This window comes from Pezoporus flaviventris, unplaced genomic scaffold, assembly GCF_033815535.1.
Source record: "Pezoporus flaviventris isolate CSIRO_AGI_PZ_B2104156 unplaced genomic scaffold, CSIRO_AGI_Pfla_v1 ptg000153l, whole genome shotgun sequence".
Classification (NCBI taxonomy): Eukaryota; Metazoa; Chordata; class Aves; order Psittaciformes; family Psittacidae; genus Pezoporus; species Pezoporus flaviventris.
This window is the reverse complement of record NW_026892701.1, coordinates 517,861-539,652: the sequence shown is the minus strand read 5'-3', so window position 1 is coordinate 539,652 and position 21,792 is coordinate 517,861. Positions and strand designations below refer to the sequence as shown.

At 42.4% G+C, this 21,792-nt stretch overlaps 1 protein-coding gene across 2 annotated transcripts in view; it reads left to right on the top strand.

Moving 5' to 3' along the window:
• The window catches only part of LOC133283088 (RING finger and SPRY domain-containing protein 1-like), a 68,521-nt gene that overhangs the window by 35,960 nt on the left and 10,769 nt on the right, over positions 1 to 21,792 (top strand). For both annotated transcript variants that reach the window (XM_061479572.1, XM_061479571.1), the window contains 10 exons: positions 445 to 497; positions 1,921 to 2,033; positions 4,543 to 4,669; positions 6,692 to 6,750; positions 7,095 to 7,161; positions 7,831 to 7,962; positions 16,342 to 16,457; positions 17,633 to 17,776; positions 19,955 to 20,066; positions 21,052 to 21,154. In XM_061479572.1, the coding sequence (XP_061335556.1) occupies positions 445 to 497; positions 1,921 to 2,033; positions 4,543 to 4,669; positions 6,692 to 6,750; positions 7,095 to 7,161; positions 7,831 to 7,962; positions 16,342 to 16,457; positions 17,633 to 17,776; positions 19,955 to 20,066; positions 21,052 to 21,154 (1,026 nt within the window). The remainder of the gene's footprint in view (positions 1 to 444; positions 498 to 1,920; positions 2,034 to 4,542; positions 4,670 to 6,691; positions 6,751 to 7,094; positions 7,162 to 7,830; positions 7,963 to 16,341; positions 16,458 to 17,632; positions 17,777 to 19,954; positions 20,067 to 21,051; positions 21,155 to 21,792) is intronic.

The following is a 21,792-nucleotide window of genomic DNA, read 5'->3' as shown; positions in this document are numbered from 1 at the left end:
AGTTTTGTGGGTGTTTTTTGTTTTGTTCGGTTTTAGTGTTTATATATTTAGCAGAGAATTTCTGGGGGAAAGTATGTTTAAGCTGTGTCCCTTGTGCACTGTACCAGAGATTGTGAAGTGAGCCAAGGGCAGTCTCGTATCATACTCCAGGGAACCCTGCTAATGAGCAGCACTAAGCCTAAGGATTATGTTCAGCTTTTAGATATGCAGATATGGATCACCATTTTATTCATCAGCTATTATAGATATGAAAATGTTGATTTTGAGACAGAGAGAGGCTCCATTTCCATCTGTGTTTCAGATCTGAAAGTGGCATTAGCAGTCTGCAGCCTATGAAACTTCCTTTTGTTAAATACTGGAGTAATTTTCTGTCTGTGTATTATCATTTAGTGTATTATGTTGATGATTGTGCATAAAATTTGACCTGTGTAATATCTCTTTCAGTGACCAGGAGCCTCCTTATTCAATGATCACGTTGCATGAAATGGCAGAAACAGGTATCAAGGCATTGTGTTGGGCATTTCAGTTGTGGCTCCAAAGCACAAACAAAACCAAAACCAAAACCAAAAAAAAACAGCCCAGAAAAAGCCACAACCCCCTTTTCTTTGCAAGGACAAATGCATGTGAGCAATATGAGTTATGATTTGATGTAGCTCTAGAGAGTTGGGATCCAGAATACGGTTCTACTCTTCAGAAGCTTCACTGAGCCTTATTGCCTTTGCCTCAGCTTTGAACTCTGTTAAACTTCCCATGTGAATTCTCTAGAAGCATCCAGCGGATGCCCAAAACTCATAACGGCATTAAACCATAAGCTACAAAGCATGTCTGTCTACAGCAAGGCAGAGCCAACCTAGATGTGTATGGTAGACATGGTTTAAACCCATGTGCTCCTGTGCTGGCAAATAGTACATACTTTTTGTCTGGGGTTTTGCTGTGCTCACCTCTCCTTTATTGATATAGTTGTTCCAACCCTGTCCCTAAGTTCTGCATTATGAGCTTTGTCAGCACGGGCTGTTTCAACTTTGTTACAGTTGGAGAAATTCTCTCAGCTCAAGATTTTTGTCTCTTGGTAGAGTTGCTACTGGTCTTAAGAAATATATTTCTAGATCATCATAATTAAATCAACCTGATTAGATATTACAACACTTCAGTAAATGTTTTTCAGGGGAATGTTCAAGCAAACTCAAACTCCAGTGTATTACCTATTTACTTGTCACTGTTGAAGGGAGCACTAAGTGTCTTTAACCTCACTCTTCTATATGCAGATACAGACTCTGTCTATATTTTCACTTTGAAGGGAACTACTTTCTTGTAAATCCAAATCTGTTTACTCTATTAGTAGTTTAACATCTTATATGTGGATTATTGTATACTTGCAAATAGAGGCTGTTGTCTACTCATTAAGCAGTGAGAGCTGTTCCTTAGGAAAATATTTTCTTTAGACCACCAGGCATGGGACAAACTAATACAGTTCCTCAGAGGCCCATGTCTTCCCACTTGAGGGAACTCAGGAAGAGTCCTCCGATTCTTGCTAGAAGAAATACTTCCTCAGTGTCATCATGAATGCAGCATTTCACATTTAAGTGTTGATATTGGACACTGAACTCTTAGAGTATCTCACTGGAACAAAGTGCTTGTCCATATTGGTCATGAGTGTTCCTTCCTAATACCAGTGGGAGCTCAAGGATGCTCTGGCCTGGGCAAGACTGTTCTCCAAACAAGAGAGGGGTTCACTATTATCCAAGCTGCTGTAAACTTTTTTTCTCCTTGAATTTAAACTTCTAACCTACTGCCAACTAAGATATTGATGTAAAAGGTAAACTGTTGGGTTGTTCTTCAATTTACATTTAGGGATGTATTTTGAACATTTCAGGATTGCAGTGTTAATTCCGAGTGTTACTTCTGTTTTGTGGTTGACAGATGAAGGCTGGTTGGAAGTGGTCCAATCTTTAATTAGAGTTATTCCATTAGAAGATCCCCTGGGACCAGCTGTTATAACACTGCTACTTGATGAATGTCCGCTGCCAACAAAAGTGAGTCTAAGGCAAATGTATTTACCTGTGGCTGAATTTCAGTTATTCGTGGTTGTCACACCCATGATAGCTCCTGAGAGGGTTTCACCAGTGATGCAAAACTGTGAGCTGTTCAGAAAATGGCTGTGACTTGCAATTTGGAGTAATTTGTGGTGACTTGCTATATAATTATAAATTGGTATGATATATAATGTTGGTCAATGAGAAACTGAACACGAGCCAGCAGTGTGTGCTCGCAGCCCAGAAATCCAACTGTATCCTGTGCTGCATCAAAAGGAGTGTGACCAGCAAGTCAAAGAAGGTGATCCTGCCCCTCTACTCTGCTATCGTGAGACCTCACTTGGAGTATTGTGTACAGTTCTGGAGTCCTTAACATAAAAAGGACATGGAACTGTTGGAGCAGGTCCAGAGGAGGGCCACAAGGATGATCAGGGGACTGGATCACCTCCCATATGAAGGCACACTTGAGAGAGTTGGGGCTGTTCAGCCTGGAGAAGAGAAGGCTGCGTGGAGACCTCATAGCAGTCTTCCAGTATCTGAAGGGGGCCTATAGGGATGCTGGGGAGGGACTCTTCATTAGAAACTAGTGATAGGACAAGGGGTAATGGGTTCAAACTTAAACAGGGGAAGTTTAGATTAGATATAAGGAGGAAGTTCTTTACTGTAAGGGTGGTGAGGCACTGGAATGTGTTGCCCAAGGAAGTTGTGAATGCTCCATCCCTGGTGGTGTTCAAGGCCGGGTTGGACAGTCTTGGGTGACATGGTTTAGTGTGAGGTGTCCCTGCCCATGGCAAGGGTATTGGAACTTGATGATCTTAAGGTCCTTTCCAACCCTAACTATTCTATGATTCTATGATAATTGCTACTTAATGCTAGAAGCTTGGGGGCGGGGGGGGGGGGGGGGTATGCTGTTGATGGCAAAGAACAAGAGGCCTTTGGTCTTCAGCTGCTTTTCCTGCTGTCCTCTACTGCCCTGTGGTACATGTATGCTGTGCAGATACCATGAAAGTAGTCCAAGTTCTGTCTTTCTGTTCTCCAGTTCTGGAAGCTGCACATTCACAAGTCCCTACTGAATTTGTTACTGCCCTGTGCATAAGCAATACAACACCAGTGTGTGTTAAGTTAAACACGTGAAGTATTTTTAACTATGAAATATTTAGATAAGAGTTTTGGCAAATTAGAATACCTTTCACTGACCACTTGTCCTGGGTTCAACTGTAATGGTTATTTTTCTCCTTTTTAGTAGCTGGTGCAGTGCTGTGTTTTTTACTTTAGCCTGAGAACAGTGCTGATAACACACCAGTGTTTTAGTTGTTAAGTAATGCTTACCCTGATCAAGGACTTGTCAGTCTCGTGCTCTGCCAGCAAGGAGGGGTACGGGAAGCCAGGAGGGAGCAGAGACAGGACGTCTGACCTAAACTAGCCAAGGGGGTATTCCATACCACAGTACGTCATGCCCAGTATAGAAACTGTGGGAGTTACCTGAAAGGCCAGGTCGCTGATCCAGTCAGGCTGGGTATCGGTCACTCCCTCCCCCCCCCTTCCCCCCACACTCCCAGAGGGATGGGGAGGACAATCAAAAGAATGTAAATCCCACAGGTTAAGATAAGAACAGTCCAGTAACTAATCCTGAGCAGAGATTTGGCTTCTGAGTAACTCCCCTCAGTTTCCATACTGGGCATGATGTGCTGTGGAATGGAATACCCCTTTGGCTAGTTTGTGTCAGGTGTCCTGTCTCTGCTTCCTCCTGGCTTCTTGTGCCCCTCCTCACTGGCAGAGCATGAAACTAAAATTCCTTGATCGGCGTAAACATTACTAAACACACTGATGTTTTTAATTGTTGCTATCAGCACTGTTCTCAGGCTAAAGTTGAAAACATGTCACTGCACCAGCTACTAGGAAGGAGGAAAATAACTGCTATAGCTGAACCCAGGACAATTACCCTCACTGGTGACTTCCTAAATTAATGTGGCTACAGAAAGCCATTTATTCTCTCAAGAACATAATTTATGATATCTTGCAAAGCTGACAGCTTCCTAAATTTATGATGGGGATTGTGGGCTCTTTTTTTGGGAAATTATCTCTTCGATTCTGAATTCTAAAGTCTGAAACTGCCCTTTTAGTTTGGAAAGGGTGTGAGTTTTAGGACACTGGAAACAGAGTAGGTGGTGTGCCAGATATGCTGGTTGGTAGTTTGCCTTTGTCTACTTGTCTAATTTGTATTGCTATAGGTAGGTTACTTGTCAGTGTCCAGAGTGTCCTGAGTTGTTGATCACAGCAGTGACCAATTTGGTGCTAATTGTAAAGTTATAACTCTTGGTTATGTTGAACTTTTCTTCCCATCTGTTCTGTATTACCTTCTTATCTTAAAAGATAACCATCCTGTGCTGTCTGTGATGTGATACTGACTTCAGTAATATAATATAAAAATAATTGGTTATACTATATTGATTTAGGGGGAAAATTGTATCTGACACTGATGATGAGACTTCTGATTTATCTTTTTCAGGATGCATTACAGAAGTTAACTGAAATATTAAACTTAAGTGGAGCTGCTGCTTGCCAGGATGCTTGTCACCCTGCCAAACACCGGAATACAACGGCAGTGCTGGGCTGCTTAGCAGAGAAATTAGCAGGTAAAGCTGTGGGATTCTTCAGGAAGCTTGCACTTGGCTCACTGAGGCACCATCTGCTGTAGCACTCATACTGCAGACAAGTTCAGAAACATTGTCTTAGAACTGAATAATGTTTCACATTGCGGGGAGACCTCGTGTGAAAATCTACTGTGTGATTAAAACATTGAGCACTCCCTAGCTTGGGTCTGAATGAGCCGTTCACAATCCCACATACTTGAAAAGCATCAAATCTTTCTGATGTGTGGTTAGTGATTGTGGATCAGTGTTTGCTTATGGTATATTGCCTCAGTACTGGTCACCAGTCTCTTCTGTGGATCTACTCTGGCTGTGTGTGAATTACTGAGAACACATAGTTCTTTTACCAGTAGGCAGGAGTATCAAATTAGTAAACTTAGAAGCTGTATAGAAACAAAAAATGTTTTTTTTTTCCTTCTAAATATGTATTGTTCTATTGTAGGTCACAGAAAAGATTCCCTCTTCTATGTTACTTAAAAGAAAATTGCTGGGATTCTATTTTAAGGTGTCTTCTCATACATACATTTTTATTCCTTGCCATTTCTAGTACCCTGCTGGAAACTGACGATTTAGTTACTTTCCTGCTGATGGTTGATTTTTTTATCTACCTCTTTGATCTTTTTCTGAAAGTGGACAGGAAAAGGAATAAAAAGTGGTTGTCTGGTATCACCTAATGGTTATTAGAAAAATTCAGTGTTTCTGTCAAAAAAAGTAAAGAACAAGGGCAGGAAGCTTTTTCATACTGTAATACTTCTACCCTGTTATAGAATCATAGAATAGTTAGGGTTGGAAAGGACCTTAAGATCATCTAGTTCCAACTCCCCTTCCATGGGCAGGGACACCTCACGTTAAACCATGTCACCCAAGGCTCTGTCCAACCCGGCCTTGAACACCGCCAGGGATGGAGCATTCACAACTTCCTTGGGCAACCCATTCCAGTGCCTCACCACCCTCAGAGTAAAGAACTTCTTCCATATATTTAGCCTAAACTTCCCCTGTTTAAGTTTGAACCCATTACCCCTTGTCCCATCACTAAGTCAAAATTAGATACTGTCTCTACTTTCATTTTAGTGGACAGAGATCTTGCTGTATCAGCTCAGGCAGCAAATCTGTTAATGCTGTGTTGGAACTCACTGCAATTTGTTTGAGTTTGTAGATGCCAGAGTTGGGTTCCCTTGTACCTCTCTCTTGATTAAGCACACAGTGTTTCAGGGCTTCTTCAGGTCTCTCATGGCCTTGATGTATCTTTCAGGATTATTCAGAGTTTATGTACCAATTATCCATTCTCCTGTGAGAACACTGTCTCCACAGTAAACCAAATATGTTTGTAATTTGCCAGTAACTGTGTAATTATTAAATGTGTACCAAATATTTGACTGGGAACAATGATAATTGTTCTACATACATTGGGACTTGGACCTGCTCAAGAGAGTCCAGAGGAGGACACAAGGATGCTCTGAGGGCTGGAGCAGCTCTGCTCTGGAGAAAGGCTGTGAGAGCTGGGCTTGTTCAGCCTGGAGAAGGCTTTGGGGAGACCTTAGAGCAACTTCCAGTTTAGGTACTACTTTAGGGGCTACACGAAACCTGGAGAGGGGCTTTGGACAAAGGCCTGTAGAGACAGGATAAGGGGTGTGGCTGCAATTTGCCAGAGGGGAGATTGAGATGAGATTTTAGGCAGAAGTTCTTCCCCTTGAGGGTTCTGAGGCACTGGCACAAGTTACCCAGAGAAGCTGTGGCTGTCCCATCCCTGGCAGTGTTCAAGGCCAGGTTGGACGGGGCTTGGATCAAGCTGCTCTAGTGGAAGGTGTCCCTGCCCATGGCAGGGAGTTGGAACTGGATGAGCTGTAAGGTCCCTTCCACAGCAAATGATTCAAGGATTCTACATTATAGTTCTGCTTTGCTGAGAAGTTCTTGTTCTTTAGTTTTTGTCTTGTGTTTAAAAGGTCTGTGCAATGATGAGTATATGATAGTTCCCATGGATGTGTTTATCTTTTAATGTCCTTGTAGGTCCTGCAAGCATAGGCTTACTCAGCCCAGGCATATTGGAATATTTACTTTACAGCCTGGTAAGTGTCTTCCATCTTTTTGTATCTATTTATAGCAATTAAAATGCATTTTTTTGTTATTATTGTGAAAAATTAGGGTCATATTTGGTAAATACTGGTAATATCTGTTACAGAAAGTTGAGATTCCTGAGAGTCTCTAGTATCTCCATCCTTGGAGATAATTAGAAGTCACTAGGACAAGGCACTGAGCAGCCTGATCTCAAACCAGCTTTCCACAGGAGGCTGAACTAGAGGAGCTGTGGAGTTCCCCTTCAACCTTAAGCATTCTGTGGCAGACTAACAGCTTCTCCTACCCATCTGTGCTGGGTATTTATTAAATAACTTTTCTTCCTGCCCATGTTTAGAACTTCCAGTCCCATCCGACAGTGATGCTTTTTGCACTAATAGCACTGGAGAAGTTTGCACAAACAAGTAAGTATTAGCCTGATACTGCTCTTAACAGCTATACTATGCTTCTACTGTAAGTTGGGAGCATGAGAGGCTGGGTTGATGTAAACACAAATATGGAAGAAAAATGTTTGTCCACTTAGACAAGAAATATTTATTGCTTTATTGACATCCCTCTACTCCTGCAAACTCTTGAAATATTTGCTGAAACTCAGTGCAGTCCTTCCCAGTTGGAAATTGCTGTAGAAAGACTCATGCCATGAGGCCTTTGTCACTGAAATAAATCTATTACAGGTAGAGAACAGCTATGATTGGGTATTTGCAAGCAGGAAAAAATACTTATTGCTTTAACGACACCCCACCCACAAACCATTACAGGATTTGTGGAAACTCAGTTCTTCTCAGCTTCAAAATTGCTGTATAAAGACTTATGATGTAAGACCTTGGTTATTTGAAAGGAAATAAATCTCTGTTAGAGAGATGGAGAACAGCTGTGATATAATAGTCTCTTGATGAATCTCTGTGCTGAGGACTGGTATATTGGAGCGTGAAGTCAATGCACATCTGCTTGGGGAAAGAAATTTATGCTGTTTGTAATAGGTTAAAGGGGGGGATCTACTGCATTTGTAGAATGTTACTACTTTTAACTGAACTTGTCACTAGTTTATAACATACTTTTTGCTGTCATTGCAGGTGAAAATAAACTGACAGTTTCTCAATCATGCATTAGCGACCAACTGATCCTGCTTGAGAAGTGGACAGATAATCCAGACTATTTAAAACGTCAGGTTGGGTTCTGTGCCCAGTGGAGTTTAGACAATCTGTGTAGGTATAAGAAAGTGATGGATTCAGTATATAAACTGGGGAGAGTCATCCAGAAGACCCAGATTGCTGCTCGGGTCGGGCTGGGTATCAGTGGACGGGTGGTGAGCAATTGTATTTTGCATCACTTGTGTTCATTGTTTTCTTATTCCCCTTTTAGTTTTATATTCTCTCACCTTGTTATTTCCCTTATCATTATTATTATTGGTAGTAGTAGTAGTGGTTTTGTATTGTACTTTAGATACTGGACTGTTCTTACCTCAACCTGTGGGATTCTTTGGATTCTCCTACCCATCCCTCCGGGAACAGGAGAGGGAAGAATGGGGGAGAGTGAGCGAGAGGCTGCGTGGTTCTGTGTTACTGGCTGGGCTTAAACCACAATAGTTCTTTCTGGTGCCCAAGGTGGGGCACAAAGGGTTGAAATAACGACAGGTTTGACCAGAGTGTGTCTAATTGTATTTGTGATAAACAGTCATTGTTTTGGATTAATAGTTACTCATCACAATGTTGATGTATTTGCTCTCAGAGTTGTTGAGCTTGGTCTTAGTGTTTCAGCATTTCATACTTTACTTGCAGCCAGCATTTGGTGTTTTGGTGTTTATCGGGTTTGGGTCCTGGGCTACAGTTCTTGTTTTTTTGCACTTGATGGTAATGACTTGTAATACAATAGACTCATTGATCATGAAACTGGTCTGGCATGCGTTCTCCATGTGGCTGTCATGTCTGTATTTTGGGAGGCATTTAATGGGAATCGTTATCAATTACACATCATTTTCTTCCACCTTGGAGGGTCAACCTATGAAGGAGACATCCCCTCACACCCTCCGCTACCCCACCAGGCTATTTACAGTAGCATTTCAAAAATGTAAAGATTTTGAATATCCTTTGAATACCCTTGAAGCCAGCCTGCTGCTTTTGCTGGGGATCAGCATGTTGCTGCACATGCTGCATGTGTTTTACCCATGGCCATACCACGTTGAGAACCCCCTATTTTGTCTGATCTTGGAAGTTCAGCAGGGTCAGGCTTGGGTCTTGTTTAAAGTTAAGTGACTGTCAAAGAATACCACCATGAGATCTTCCCTGCTGCTGGACAGTCATGAGTGGCAGGTTGTGGGGGAACATATGGGCAAGCACTTAAGCCATTTTGCCCCTCCAGTGCTTTGGAACATCACTCCTGAACAAATGCAGAATCCAGAAAAATTATCAGAAAAATTAGGAAATGGGTGCTGTTGTCCTGGCAGTACCGGAGAGGAACAAATTATTTCAATGTGCTGGGGCTTGGCCTACTCCTACAAAGCCCTGCTCAACACTATCCAGTACCTTCATGGGGAAGAAGATGTGTCTGGATCTGATGGCAAAGCAACACCCAATGCAGCTACTCCATCCCAAGCAACAAGCACAGCAGCTACTCAAACTCTGACAACAGGCACAGCAGCTACTCCAACCACAGTGATGGAAACTGCAGCTGAACCAAAGGGCCAATCCATGCCAATATCAGTTGCCCTTATAAGCAAGGCGAAAAGCAAAAGAGAGCCACAAAAAGCAACTTGTGCACTGAAGGAAGATGAAAACCCAATGCATGAACTAGAGGGGACAACATCTGAACAACAGGAATTACTACAAGAATCGGAGGAAGAGGTAACTTCTTGATCCCAGACCTCGACCAATCCGTGCAATAAGGGAAAATAGCACATTGTCACCTGGTTGCTCTGATGCTGGGACAATGGGGTCACAAACTAGAAGGTAGGGAAGCCAAGCAGCTGGGATCACTTGCCAGGGAAGGGGGAACTGACAAAGTGATTGCAAAAGAGAAACAGTCCCTCAGCCTTTGGAGGAGGCTCTTGGCAGCCTTGAAGGAAAGGTTTCCCTACAAGGATAATGTTATGTGTTGCTCAGCCAAGTGAACCACACTAGAGAGAGGCCTCTGGTACCTGAGGGAATTAGCTGTTCTAGAGATGATCTACCATAAGTCATGTACTGGTAATGCACCCGTACATCCAGATGAAGTCGAATGTACATGACCCATGTGGCAGAAACTTACATGGAGCGTGCCATCATCATATGCCCACTCACTGGCATTAATCATAGAATCATAGAATCGTTAGGGTTGGAAAGGACCTTAAGATCATCTAGTTCCAACCCCCCTGCCATGGGCAGGGACACCTAACACTATTAATGACCTGAAGTGAGGCAGCACCATCAACAGTGGATGAAGTGAGTCTGCAATTCCGAGAGTTTGAAGACAGTCTCACCCTTTCTGTCATTTCAGCTGTGGAAAAGCTCCTGACCTAGGAGTTAGAACAACTGAGAGATGATCTGTCCAACTCCCAACGTGTGCCAACCTGTGCCTCAGCTATTAACAGAAGGCACCCTATTGCCCAAGAGGGAAGACAAAGGAGGTACGCGCCACAGGCCACCCTATGGTTTTACCTGTGGGGTCATGGAGAAGACATGACAAAGTGGGATGGAAAACCTACCTCAGTTCTGGATGAACAGGTGTGAGAATGGAGGAGGAAAAGAACAGTCAAGGATGATCCTCACAAGAAAGTTGCTGCTCCAGTATTTGGTGAGCAGCTTCCCAGATAGAGTGGAAGAGCTGATTTTACTTCAGCTCCTGTGAGAAGGAATACTAATTCCTTTCTACAAGTAAGTGGAGAATCTTATGATCACTATTAGAGGGGCCCTGCCATCAGCCAGGTGGGGGAGAGGGATAGTTGGTTTACTGGACTGTATCAGATGGACTGACTCATCAGTCCCACAGGAGTATAAGGCTCTAGTAGATACTGGTGCACAGTGTACCCTGATGCCATCAAGCTGTCAAGGGGTGGAACCCATCTATATTTCTGGAGTGACAGGAGGATCCCAAGAGTTTGCTGTACTGGAGGCTGAAATCAGCCGTCCTGGGAAGGAGTGGCAAAAGCACCCTATTGTGACTGGTCCAGAGGCTCCATGCATCCTTGGCATAGACTACCTCAGGAGAGGGTACTTCAAAGACCCAAAAGGGTACCGATGGGTTTTGGTATAGCTGCCTTGGAGATGGAGGAAATTAAGCAACTGTCTGCCTTGCTTGGTCTCTCAGAGGATCCTTCTGTTGTGGGGTTGCTGAAGGTTGAAGAACACCAAGTGCCAGTCATGACCACAACAGTGCACCGGCAGAGATATCACACCAACCAAGACTCCCTGATTCCCATCCATGAGCTGATCCATAGACTGCAGAGCCAAGGAATGATCAGCAGTACCCACTCACCCTTTAATAGCCCCATATGGCCAGTGCGCAAGTCTAACAGCAAGCGGAGACTAACAGTAGACTATCGTGGCCTGAATGAAGTCACACCACCATTGAGTGCTGCCGTACTGGACATGATAGAACTTCAATATGAACTGGAGTCAAAGGCAGCCAAGTGGGATGCCACAATGGATATTGCCAGTGCATTTTTCTCAATTACTTTGGCAGCAGAGTGCAGGCCACAGTTTGCTTTTACTTGGAGGGGTGTCCAGTTCACTTGGAACTGACTGCCCCAGGGGTGTAAACCCAGCCCTACCATCTACCATGGAGTGATCCAGACTGCACTTGGAACAGGGGCAAGCTCCAGAACACCTGCAATACACTGATGACATTATTATGGGGGCAATACAGCAAAAGAAGTTTTTTGAGAAAGGGAGGAAGATCCAAATCCTGCTGAAAGACAGTTTTGAAATGAAATGGAGCAAGGTCAAGGGACCTGCACAGGAGATTCAATTTTGGAGAATAAAATGGCACAATGGAAGGCAACAGATCAACAAGATCACAGTAATGTGATCACAACATGACAGCTGTGTCTCCACCAACTAATAAGAAAGTACCAGTCAGCAGGTGATGAGCAATTCTATTGGGCATCACTTGTGTTTAATGTTTTCCTTTTCCCCTTTTAGTTTTATTTTCTCTCCCCTTATTATTTCCCCTTGTCAATATTATTATTGGTAGTAGTAGTAGTAGTTTTGTATTATAACTTAGTTACTGGAATGTTCTTATCTCAACCTATGGGATTTACATTCTTTCAATTGCCCATTCTTCTGGGAGCAGGGGGGTGAAAGAAGGGGGGGAAGTGAGCCTGAGGCTGCGTGGTTCTGTGTTACTAGCTGGGCTTAAACCATGACATCATACTATGCCACACACCCTGCCACTTGTGACTGTCCAGCCTCAGAGGGATGGGGAGGAGAATCGAAAGAATGTAAATACCTGTGGGGATCTTGTGATCACAAGATAACAGCTGTGTCTCCACCAACTAATAAGAAAGAAACACAAGCTTTCTTGGGTGTTGTGGGGTTCTGGAGAATGCACATCCCAAATTACAGTCTGATTGGAAGCCCTCTCTATCACATGACCCAGAAGAAGAATGATTTCAAATGGGGCACTGAGCAATAACAAGCCTTTGAACAAATTAAATGGGAGAGATAGTTCATGCAGTAGATCTGGGATGGACCAGTCCGAAGCGGGCAAGATGTGACAGATGTGCTTTACACCACAGCCAGGGAGAATGGTACTACCTGGAGCCTCTGTCAGAAAGCTCCAGGGGAGAATCAAGGTCGACCCCTTGGCTTTTGGAGTCAGGGATACAGAGGATCCGAGGCCAGCTATACTCCAACTGAAAAAGAGATACTGGCAGCCTATGAAAGGTGTTGGAGCTGCTTCAGAAGTGATTGGCACTGAAGTTGCCCGTGCCGGCCTGGATGTTCAACGGCAGGGTCTCCTGTATGCATTATGCAACCGATGCTACATGGAGTAAGTGGGCTGCACTGTGATTACACATCAAGCTCGAATAGGAAATCCCAGTTGTCCAGGAATTCTGGAAGTCGTCATGGACTGGCCAGAGGGCAGAGATTTTGGAATGTCACCAGAGGAGGAGGTGATGTGTGCTGAAGAGGTCCCACCATATAATAAACTGTCAGAAAGTGAAAAGCAGTATGCCTTGTTTACTGATGGGTCCTGCTGTATTGTGGGAAAGCATCGGAGATGGAAGGCAGCTGTGTGGAGTCCCCTAGGACAAGCTGCAGGAACTGCTAAAGGAGAGGGTGAATCAAGTCATTCTGCAGAAGTGAAAGCCATCCAGCTGGCCTTGGACATTGCTGAATGAGGAAAATGGCCTGTGCTTTATACTGAGTCATGGATGGTGGCAAATGCCCTGTGGGGGTGGTTGCAACAATGGTAGCAGAGCAACTGGCAACGCAGAGGTAAACCCATCTGGGCTGCTGCACTGTGGCAAGATACTGCTGCCCGGGTGCAGAACCTGGTGGTGAAGGTACACCACGTAGATGCTCATGTACCCAGGAGTCAGGCCACTGAGGAACATCAGAACAACCAACAAGTGGATAAAGCTACTAAGGTAGAAGTGGCTCAGATGGACTTAGATTGGCGACATAAGGGTGAATTATTATTGGCCTGGTGGCCCATGACACCTCAGGCCCTCAAGGCAGAGATGCAACATATAGATGGGCTCACGATCGAGGGGTGGCCTTAACAATGGATGCTACTTCCCAGGTTATTCATGAGTGTGAAGCGTGCTGCAGTTAAGTAAGCCAAGCTGTTAAAGCCTCTCTGGTATGGAGGACGATGGCTGAAGTACAAAAATGGGTAGGCCTGGCAGATTGCCTATATCACTTTCCCACTGACCCTCCAAGGTAGGCACCATGTGCTTGATATGGTGGAAGCAACCACTGGATGGCTGGAAACATATGCTGTCCCCCACACCTCTTCCCAGAACACTATTCTGGTTCTTGAAAATGAAGTCTTATGACAAAGCAGTACCTCAGAGAGAACTGCGTCAGACAACGGGAGTCATTTCTGGAACAGCGTTATGGACACTTGGGCCAAAGAGCATGGCATTGAGTGGGTATATCACATCCCTTATCATTCACCAGCCTCTGGGAAAATTGAACGGTACAATGGGCTGTTAAAAACTATACTGAGAGCAATGGGTGGTGGGGCTTTCAAACATTGGGATACACATTTACCAAAAGCCACCTGGTTGGTCAACACTAGGGGATCTGCCAACAGGGCTGGCGCAGCCCAATAAGAACTTTAATGTACTGTAGAGGGGGACAGAGTTCCTGTGGTACACATAAAGAATCTGCTGGGAGAGACAGTCGGTTGTTCCTGATTCAGGTAAAGGCAAACCCACTCATGGGATTGCTTTTGTTCAGGGACTCAGGTATTCTTGGTGGGTTATGCGGGATGATGGTTAAATCTGGTGTGTACCTCAAGGGGATTTAATTGAGGGGGGGGGGGAACAGCCAGTGATCTCAGTTATGTGCTTTTGCCTGCTCTATAACACTTCTGTAGCCTACCAGCTAGATGCCCATCTCTACCACTCTGGGCTATGAAAAGAAGTTATGTGCTGTCATGGTCATCATCAGGGAGTAGTCATGGGAAAAGCCAGCAGCAGCGGAACTGTCCTCAGGTCACTGTTGACTGACCCTGACTTTAATCATTACCCCAACAAAGAATAAACTTGGATGAAACCAGACGAGTTTCACCAGTGGTGTCATCAGCAGGCAACAATCCAACACTACACACCATCTCTCCTGCCCTGAAAGACTGTTACAAGAGATGGAGCCTGACATCATGGACTGAATCAATTCAGCGACTTTATAGGGATTGGTCCATGGACTAAAGAATGATATTTCTCTGTTTGTGTGTGGGGGGGTATATATATATATATATATGAGAGACAAAAAGCCATGGTATATTTGAAAATATGGGATCTGAGCATGATGTGAATGGTAAGGAATAAGGGGTGGATCCTGTCCTGGGTTCAGCTCTAACAGTTATTTTTCTCCTTTTTAGTAGCTGGTGCACTGCTGTGTTTTCAAGTTTAGTCTGAGAAGAATGCCGATAACACACAGATGTTTTTAGTTGTTGTTAAGTAATGCTTACCCCCATCAAGGAGTTTTTAGTCTCATGCTCTGCCAGTGAGGAGGGGCACAAGAAGCCGAGAGGAAGCAGAGACAGGACATCTGACCCAAACTAGCCAAAGGGGTATTCCATCCCACAGCATGTCATGCCCTGTATAAAAATTGGGGGGAGTTACCCCAAAGGGGCAGATAGCTGCTTGGGTTGGGCTGGGTGTCGGTCGGCAGGTGGTGAGCAGTTGCATTGTTTATCACTTGGGTTTATTGTGTTTTGTTTTTCCTTTCCCCTTTTAGTTTTATATTCTCTCCTTTTTGTTATTTCTGTTATCAATATTTTTGGTGGTTGTAATAGTGGTTTTGTATTATACCTTAGTTACTGGACTGTTCTTATCTCCACCTATGGGGTTTACATTCTTTCAGTTCTCCTCCCCATCTTTCTGGGAGCAGAGGGGAGGGAAGAATGGGGGATGGCGAGTGTGTGAGCCGCTTCGTGGTTCTGAGTTACCGGCCGGGTTTTAAACCATGACAGCAAGTATAATGTTTGTGAAATGAAGTTATTTGTACTCTGCAAATATGAGCTGCAATGAAAATTGTTCTTTGTACTGTAATTCCTGTAGCCTATTCTTCAGCTTATGTGCTGAATTGCTGAGTAGTACAGATCTGTGTCTGGAACAGCTGTATTACTGACATCCTGGTGACAGTCACTGCTGTTATCATACTCCAGCAGTTCACAGTTATAGAGAATTATTAAGGACTTTTTAAAGTATAGATGCAGTCTTGTGATAAAAATCAAAGTGTGTTTGAGAAAGCACTTGCCGAGATCTCTCCTTTTGGATGATGAATAATCATCATATTTGCTTGTTTAGTTTTGATTTGGAGGGTGCAACTCTAAAGACCTTGTAGTTTTTAATGTCTTTTGGGGAAATTTAAGTAAATCTTCTTGTTGGGCTTTAGCCAGCTTATGAAAGGCCAATGTCAGTTGTGTTTAGTAAACATCTGTGTAGGTGTATAACCTTCAAGATAAATACTTCTGATCCTTTCACGTGAAAAGGGGGTGCAAGGAGAAGGAGCTGCTTCGGCTCAGTTCAGGTTTCTTGTTTTCCTCTTTCCCTCCTTTCCCACCCCCAACATCTTGTCCGCTGTGGTGAATCAAAAGAACTTTGCCCAGCTGAATATGCAAATACAATGATAAATCCTGTAGCAGTGGCTTCTTGATATGAACTTGGATGCCTTACTTTTTCCCGTGGGTTTCCTGAAAGTAGAAACTAGACTGTAGGTGTTCTAGTCAGAGGTCTAGGTTGTGCTCTCATGTTTAGCAGCTATTTAGCACACAGTGTATAGGAAGTGAGGCTGTTTTCATGCTGGCAAAATGTCGATATCTCATTCAGGTATGCCAAAAATTAATTGGATCCCAGTGAGATTGATTGTCCAGGTATGAAATGATTAAAATAAAGGTTTGCTGCAGCTGAAATTAAAACAAGTTTTCTTTTGCAGTTTTGAAAGAAGGCAGGCAGTTTACATATGAGAAAGTTGACTTGACCAACATTAGGGCTATGCTGAACAGTAACGATGTCAGTGAATACCTGAAGATATCTCCACATGGATTAGAGGTAGGATATAATTTCATGATTCCAAGCTAAAAAGGAGCCTGAAGAAAAAGGCAGTTTTTAACTCTTTTTGATTGCTACTTGCTCCTGTTATTTCCTGGAATAAATCAAAATTCTCTGCTGGCTTTGTATAGAAGCTTTGCTTTGTCAGAGGGTCCTAACATCACTATACTGATCTCAGCTACAGAAAGGTTCACACTGAAGGAACATCTGTATCTGTGCCCCAGTACCTCAGAAGAGTGAGGAGGATCCTAGAATGGTTTAGTTAGGTTGGAAAGGACCTTAAAGTTCATCCAGTTCCATCCCCCTGCCATGGGAAGGGGCACCTTTGACTAGAGCAGGTTTCTCCAAACCCCATCCAATCTGGCCTTGAACACTGACAGGGGTGGGGCAGCCACAGCTTCTCTGGGCAACCAGTGCCAGGGCCTCACCACTCTCACAGGGAAGAACTGCCTAAGATCTCATTTCAGTCTCTACTCTGACAGGTTAAGGCCATTCCCCCTTATCCTGTCCCTACAGGCCCTTTTCCAAAGCCCCTCTCCAAGGTTGCTTAGGAGGCAGATGGCTCTTCATGCATTTTGACTAAAATTGTTCACAAAGTATAATTCATCTATAATAATTTATAATAATAAACATTATTTTAATAAAAATTATTTTTTTAATAATATAGGATTTTTTTAAATAATATAGGGATTTATATAATTCCTAATTGTTAATTGTCTAGTCTTGCAAAGCCCATAGCAGGATTTTTGTCTCAGCCATGTGGCTTTTTTTTCTTTCTCTCACACACTACTTTTTCTAAGAATGCTTTTGACTACTTACACATGGGTTTTCATGCATTAACATTCAAATACCTCTTTGTCCTCCATACCAGGAGTCAATAACCAGTGACTTGGGTCTTCCTATCCTGGCTGTCTTAGTCTTTATTCTTTAAATTGACTCTGTCAACTTTCTACTTTTTTTTCTTTCCCTTGTGGCTTACCACTGAACAATTCTCAGTCTTGCATACTACTAGTTTGTGTGACAATTATTGCTATAAAGAGGGGTCACTTTCTGTCTGAAGTGCCTCTAAAATTATGTTGTTGTATTCTTATATGCAGAAACTTGATCCAGGGAAGAAAGGGGCTTGTTTGAATGCTCATTTTGTAGAAACTTAATTTTTTGTTTGGTTTTGGTAGGCTCGATGTGATGCCTCATCCTTTGAAAGTGTTAGATGTACATTCTGCATTGATTCTGGAGTTTGGTACTATGAAGTTACAGTCATTACTTCAGGAGTGATGCAAATAGGATGGGCTACCAGAGACAGCAAATTTCTCAATCACGTGAGTACATGTACTTGGTAACAGAAATATGGTACGTTTTGGGTGTGACAGCTTCCTTTTTAAAAAAATTAGGATTACAAAAACATGAAACCCTTCTTGCCTTAATTCTGATAATACAGCATAAGTACACTGTCTTATTTTATAGTTTGCTTTCCTCTCCCTCTCATCTAGGTAACTTAATATCTTATTCTTAATTCTAAGTATTCTTCTTTCTACTATTAAAATCAAGTACTTATTAGCATTAAAGCAATATGTGCCATGTGCACATGAAGTCCAAGCCTATAGTCAAAGAATAATCTTGACCATTAGTAGAGATGTAACTAGAACTTCTTTCTTCTTAAATCTTTGTAGTAACTCTGTATGCCTGTTGTAAACTCAGTATGCTGTAGCATAATTTACTTGAGTATTTCCATAATACTAAGAAAGTGTAATGATTACTACCCAAAAAACTTGTCTGCTTCAGCTTAGGGAGGACTTCCCATATGATCAGCCTTCCAAACTTTAATGGAAATTCATTCAAGTGCAAGGTAGAATTGCAATACAGAAGGCGAGTGTGGCCAGCCTACCACCACTAACTACAATGGAAATACAGTGCTGGGATTTTAAGTTGACATTACTACTGGCTGAGCTTGAGTAAGAAATGTACCTGTAGCTCTTCTTTATTGTTGTAATTGCATGGCTTTCTGTTTCTACTTGGAATTTAATTTAGGAGAAGAATTATATTTATATATTTAATGTAGAGATAAGCAGTTAAAACTGCTTATTTCTGATTGTTATAGGAAAAAGTCATTCTATAGCTGGGTCAAATGCAGAAGCTAATATGAAGATAGGCTAAATACATCCATGTGAGTAAATGTTGATGGTGGGGGGTATGACAGAAATATATCAAGGACATGAAACAAACGCCAGTGGCAAGAAAACCAAGGAATGGGAGAGTAGCTTTTCTTACCATTTAACTTCAGTCTTCCTTGTGAGTTCAGTCATCTTGCTTTATCTCTCCTAATTATTCATGTCATTAGCATTGTCCTCTACTGGTGTATGACATCTACATCACATCCACAGTCCAGTCCTGCATTTCTAGAAGGTTCTTACTTATCTGCCCTGAGCACAGGCATTGTAGATGTTGAGTGTAATGGAAACTGAAATAAAAGGCTGTGTGTCTGCCTTTAAACTGCTAAGAGGCTTACAAGAATTTTCACACTTACTGGTGAGGAGCTTGGTGTAGATGCATTTTTCTGTCTGTGCTTCCTGTACAAGGTATGAAAACAGGAAGTGTCACATCTGAGCAGGAGGATTTTTCTGTTGCTACAGCTGGTTCGCTAAATGCTGCTGTTGTTCAAGCTCATTGGGTGTGTACCTGAAATACATGGTATTATCTTCTGGGCATGTTGCAAACACAGTCATCAGAGTAGCCATATGCTCCTTATTTACAGCATGTGTAACAAAAAGACTATTCTTAAATGTGACATTAAACACCCATTAACTGGGCTTAGCTTTAATTTGAGAACTTGGAGGCTTGTGTAATCAGATGCGCTGTCTAATATTTGCACTTCAGAAAAATCATTCTTAGCACAAGCTTTTTGGGTTGCATGTTTGGGCTCTCCTACATGACAGATTCTTCTCCCACTCTGAAACTTTTAGTTTTGCATTTGTCTTGGACCTTGGCACTGTCACTTGATAACCTCTTTGCAAGCTGATGGAGGCTGGCACTGAAAGGGCTTCAATATGCAATAAATCCGGTGAAGGGACATTGGGTTTGCTCTCTTTGTACGTTCTCGTGGCACTGGGATATCTTGTGGGGGAAGGTACTACAGGTCTGGTAATGGGACTTCAAGATAAGAGGGTAGTTACAGTTCTGTTTAACTTTTTAAGATGCAAAAAATTAACCTAGCTATTTGGGTACTAGACTTCTGATTTCTAAATATTTTAATAGGGTTGATTTGAGCTCACTGAGAATGAAAAACACTTAGGAGACAATATCCCTTTCTTTCCCCCTCCTTATCCCAACAGATTCCTTTTGATGTGAAATGAAACTTAAGACTAGTTGGAAAGAATTGTCTATGTAGGTGGGAGAACCCTTCTTGCTCTGGATGAGTAGTGTAGCTGAATAAAAATACACTTGAGCCCTTCTGTGTGAGGACTGCCTGCAGACTGAAATGCTTTACTCTTTTTCTAAAGGAAGGTTATGGCATTGGGGATGATGAATATTCCTGTGCCTACGATGGCTGCCGGCAGCTGATTTGGTATAATGCCAGAAGTAAACCACATTCCCATCCCTGTTGGAAAGAAGGTATTCAGTCCATCTTCTGCTGTTGATCTGGATTTCTGCACAGGACACTCTTGCAGGTGTCTAGAAATCATTTTGTTAGTAGGTGGGAACAGAGCAGTTACTGCCTAATCTCAATGATACCAAAAGTTTAATAATTATTGTGCCTTTACTAGTATTTGCAGTGGTTTAAATGTACAAAGTGGGCACCATGCTTTTGCTCCAGTCTGTTTAAAAAGAATCTTTTGGTTAAATGCTTTTTCTTTTAACAAGCAGAGTACAAATTATAGCCCCAACTAACATTGCTGGACATTCAATCATAAAGCTTCTGCCCAGATGTTTGCAATCCTACAAAACGGGGTTGAAATCTTCCTTCTGGGTTGAAAGAGTTATTTTAGAGAATGGAAAAAAAAACCCAAACAACCAAACCCTGATCTCTGAATTAGACTTGTTTGTTTTAAGGAGGCATCACGCTGTCTTGCTTACTTTAAATTCTTGGATAACTACTTGGACAGCAAAGTTCTGTTTTTGATCTCAGCTTTGAAATCTTGGTAGGAGTCTGTGCATGCCATGCTTGTGTGAACTGTGCTGCTTTCTCTTCTATTAAAAACTTCTCCCAAGGATGGCTAAATTAAAACGCCTCTTAAATAGCACAAGCATGTTAGAAACAGATTTAAGCAAATATGTGTTCTGAGAATAGCTCCAACAGGTGTAAACAGCCAGGGAGAGACAGAGTGCAGTTTTTTTCTGGCTTTGGCAAATACTCTGCAATCCTTCTACAATTGTGCAGTATTAGTGCTCTGGCAGACTAAAATATTTTAATATTTTACTATTTTCTCCTGTTTTCTTCTTTCTATCTTTTTCTATCAGTGTTTCTTCCCTTATGCTTTTGCAAACGATTCCTTTTAAGTGAGACAACTCATATTGAGATATGTGTTACTTAAAACAATAACTGTTTCAGCTGTTGACATTTAATGACTGAAATCTTTATCTTTGTTTTGCATATAAGGAGACATAATAGGATTTCTACTAGACTTGCAGGAAAAGCAAATGATTTTCTATTTAAATGGAAACCAGCTTCCTGCTGAGAAGCAAGTATTTTCATCTTCTATGTAAGTATGTGCTCACTTAGAAGGACAGTGACCTGCACAATAATTATTTTAATTGTATGAAGTGTTTCCCATTTGAGATGTACATTCATATTTGCTTACTTGAAGCCATCATTAAGCAGGTTTCCCAACTGAAAGTTGCTTAGAAATCAGTGAGATCATTTTACAGGTGGATTTCAGGGTCTAAAATAAATACTTTGAACTTTCCAAAGTAGATTTAACTCGATGTTTTCTACTGTCAAATGAGCACAGCACTGAAATAGAATGAGGTTGTAGCAAAGATGAACATATTTCTAGTAGTGCTTGAGGAATTTTTTTATCGGGGGGGGGGGGGAGGCAAAGCAAGGCACCTTAGTCCTGCAAGTGCTGAAGAATGTTTACTTACTGCTGCTCACTGAGGCCAGTTCCTGCAGTAGCATATTGAGTATTCATGGGAAGGTGTCTCTTGGTATCATTATAGAAAGGTGTTAGGCTTATTTTGACAGCTCTGTTAAAATTAACACATGGCCAACTCCTCTGACGCTCATGGAGGAATTCAGCTTTTTAGTTCTGAGAAGATAAGCTGGTGTGATACTTGAGAAAGAAGCTTCTTGTGTAGCTTAACTAACCATTACGGTACTATGTAAAGTAATAATACTGAG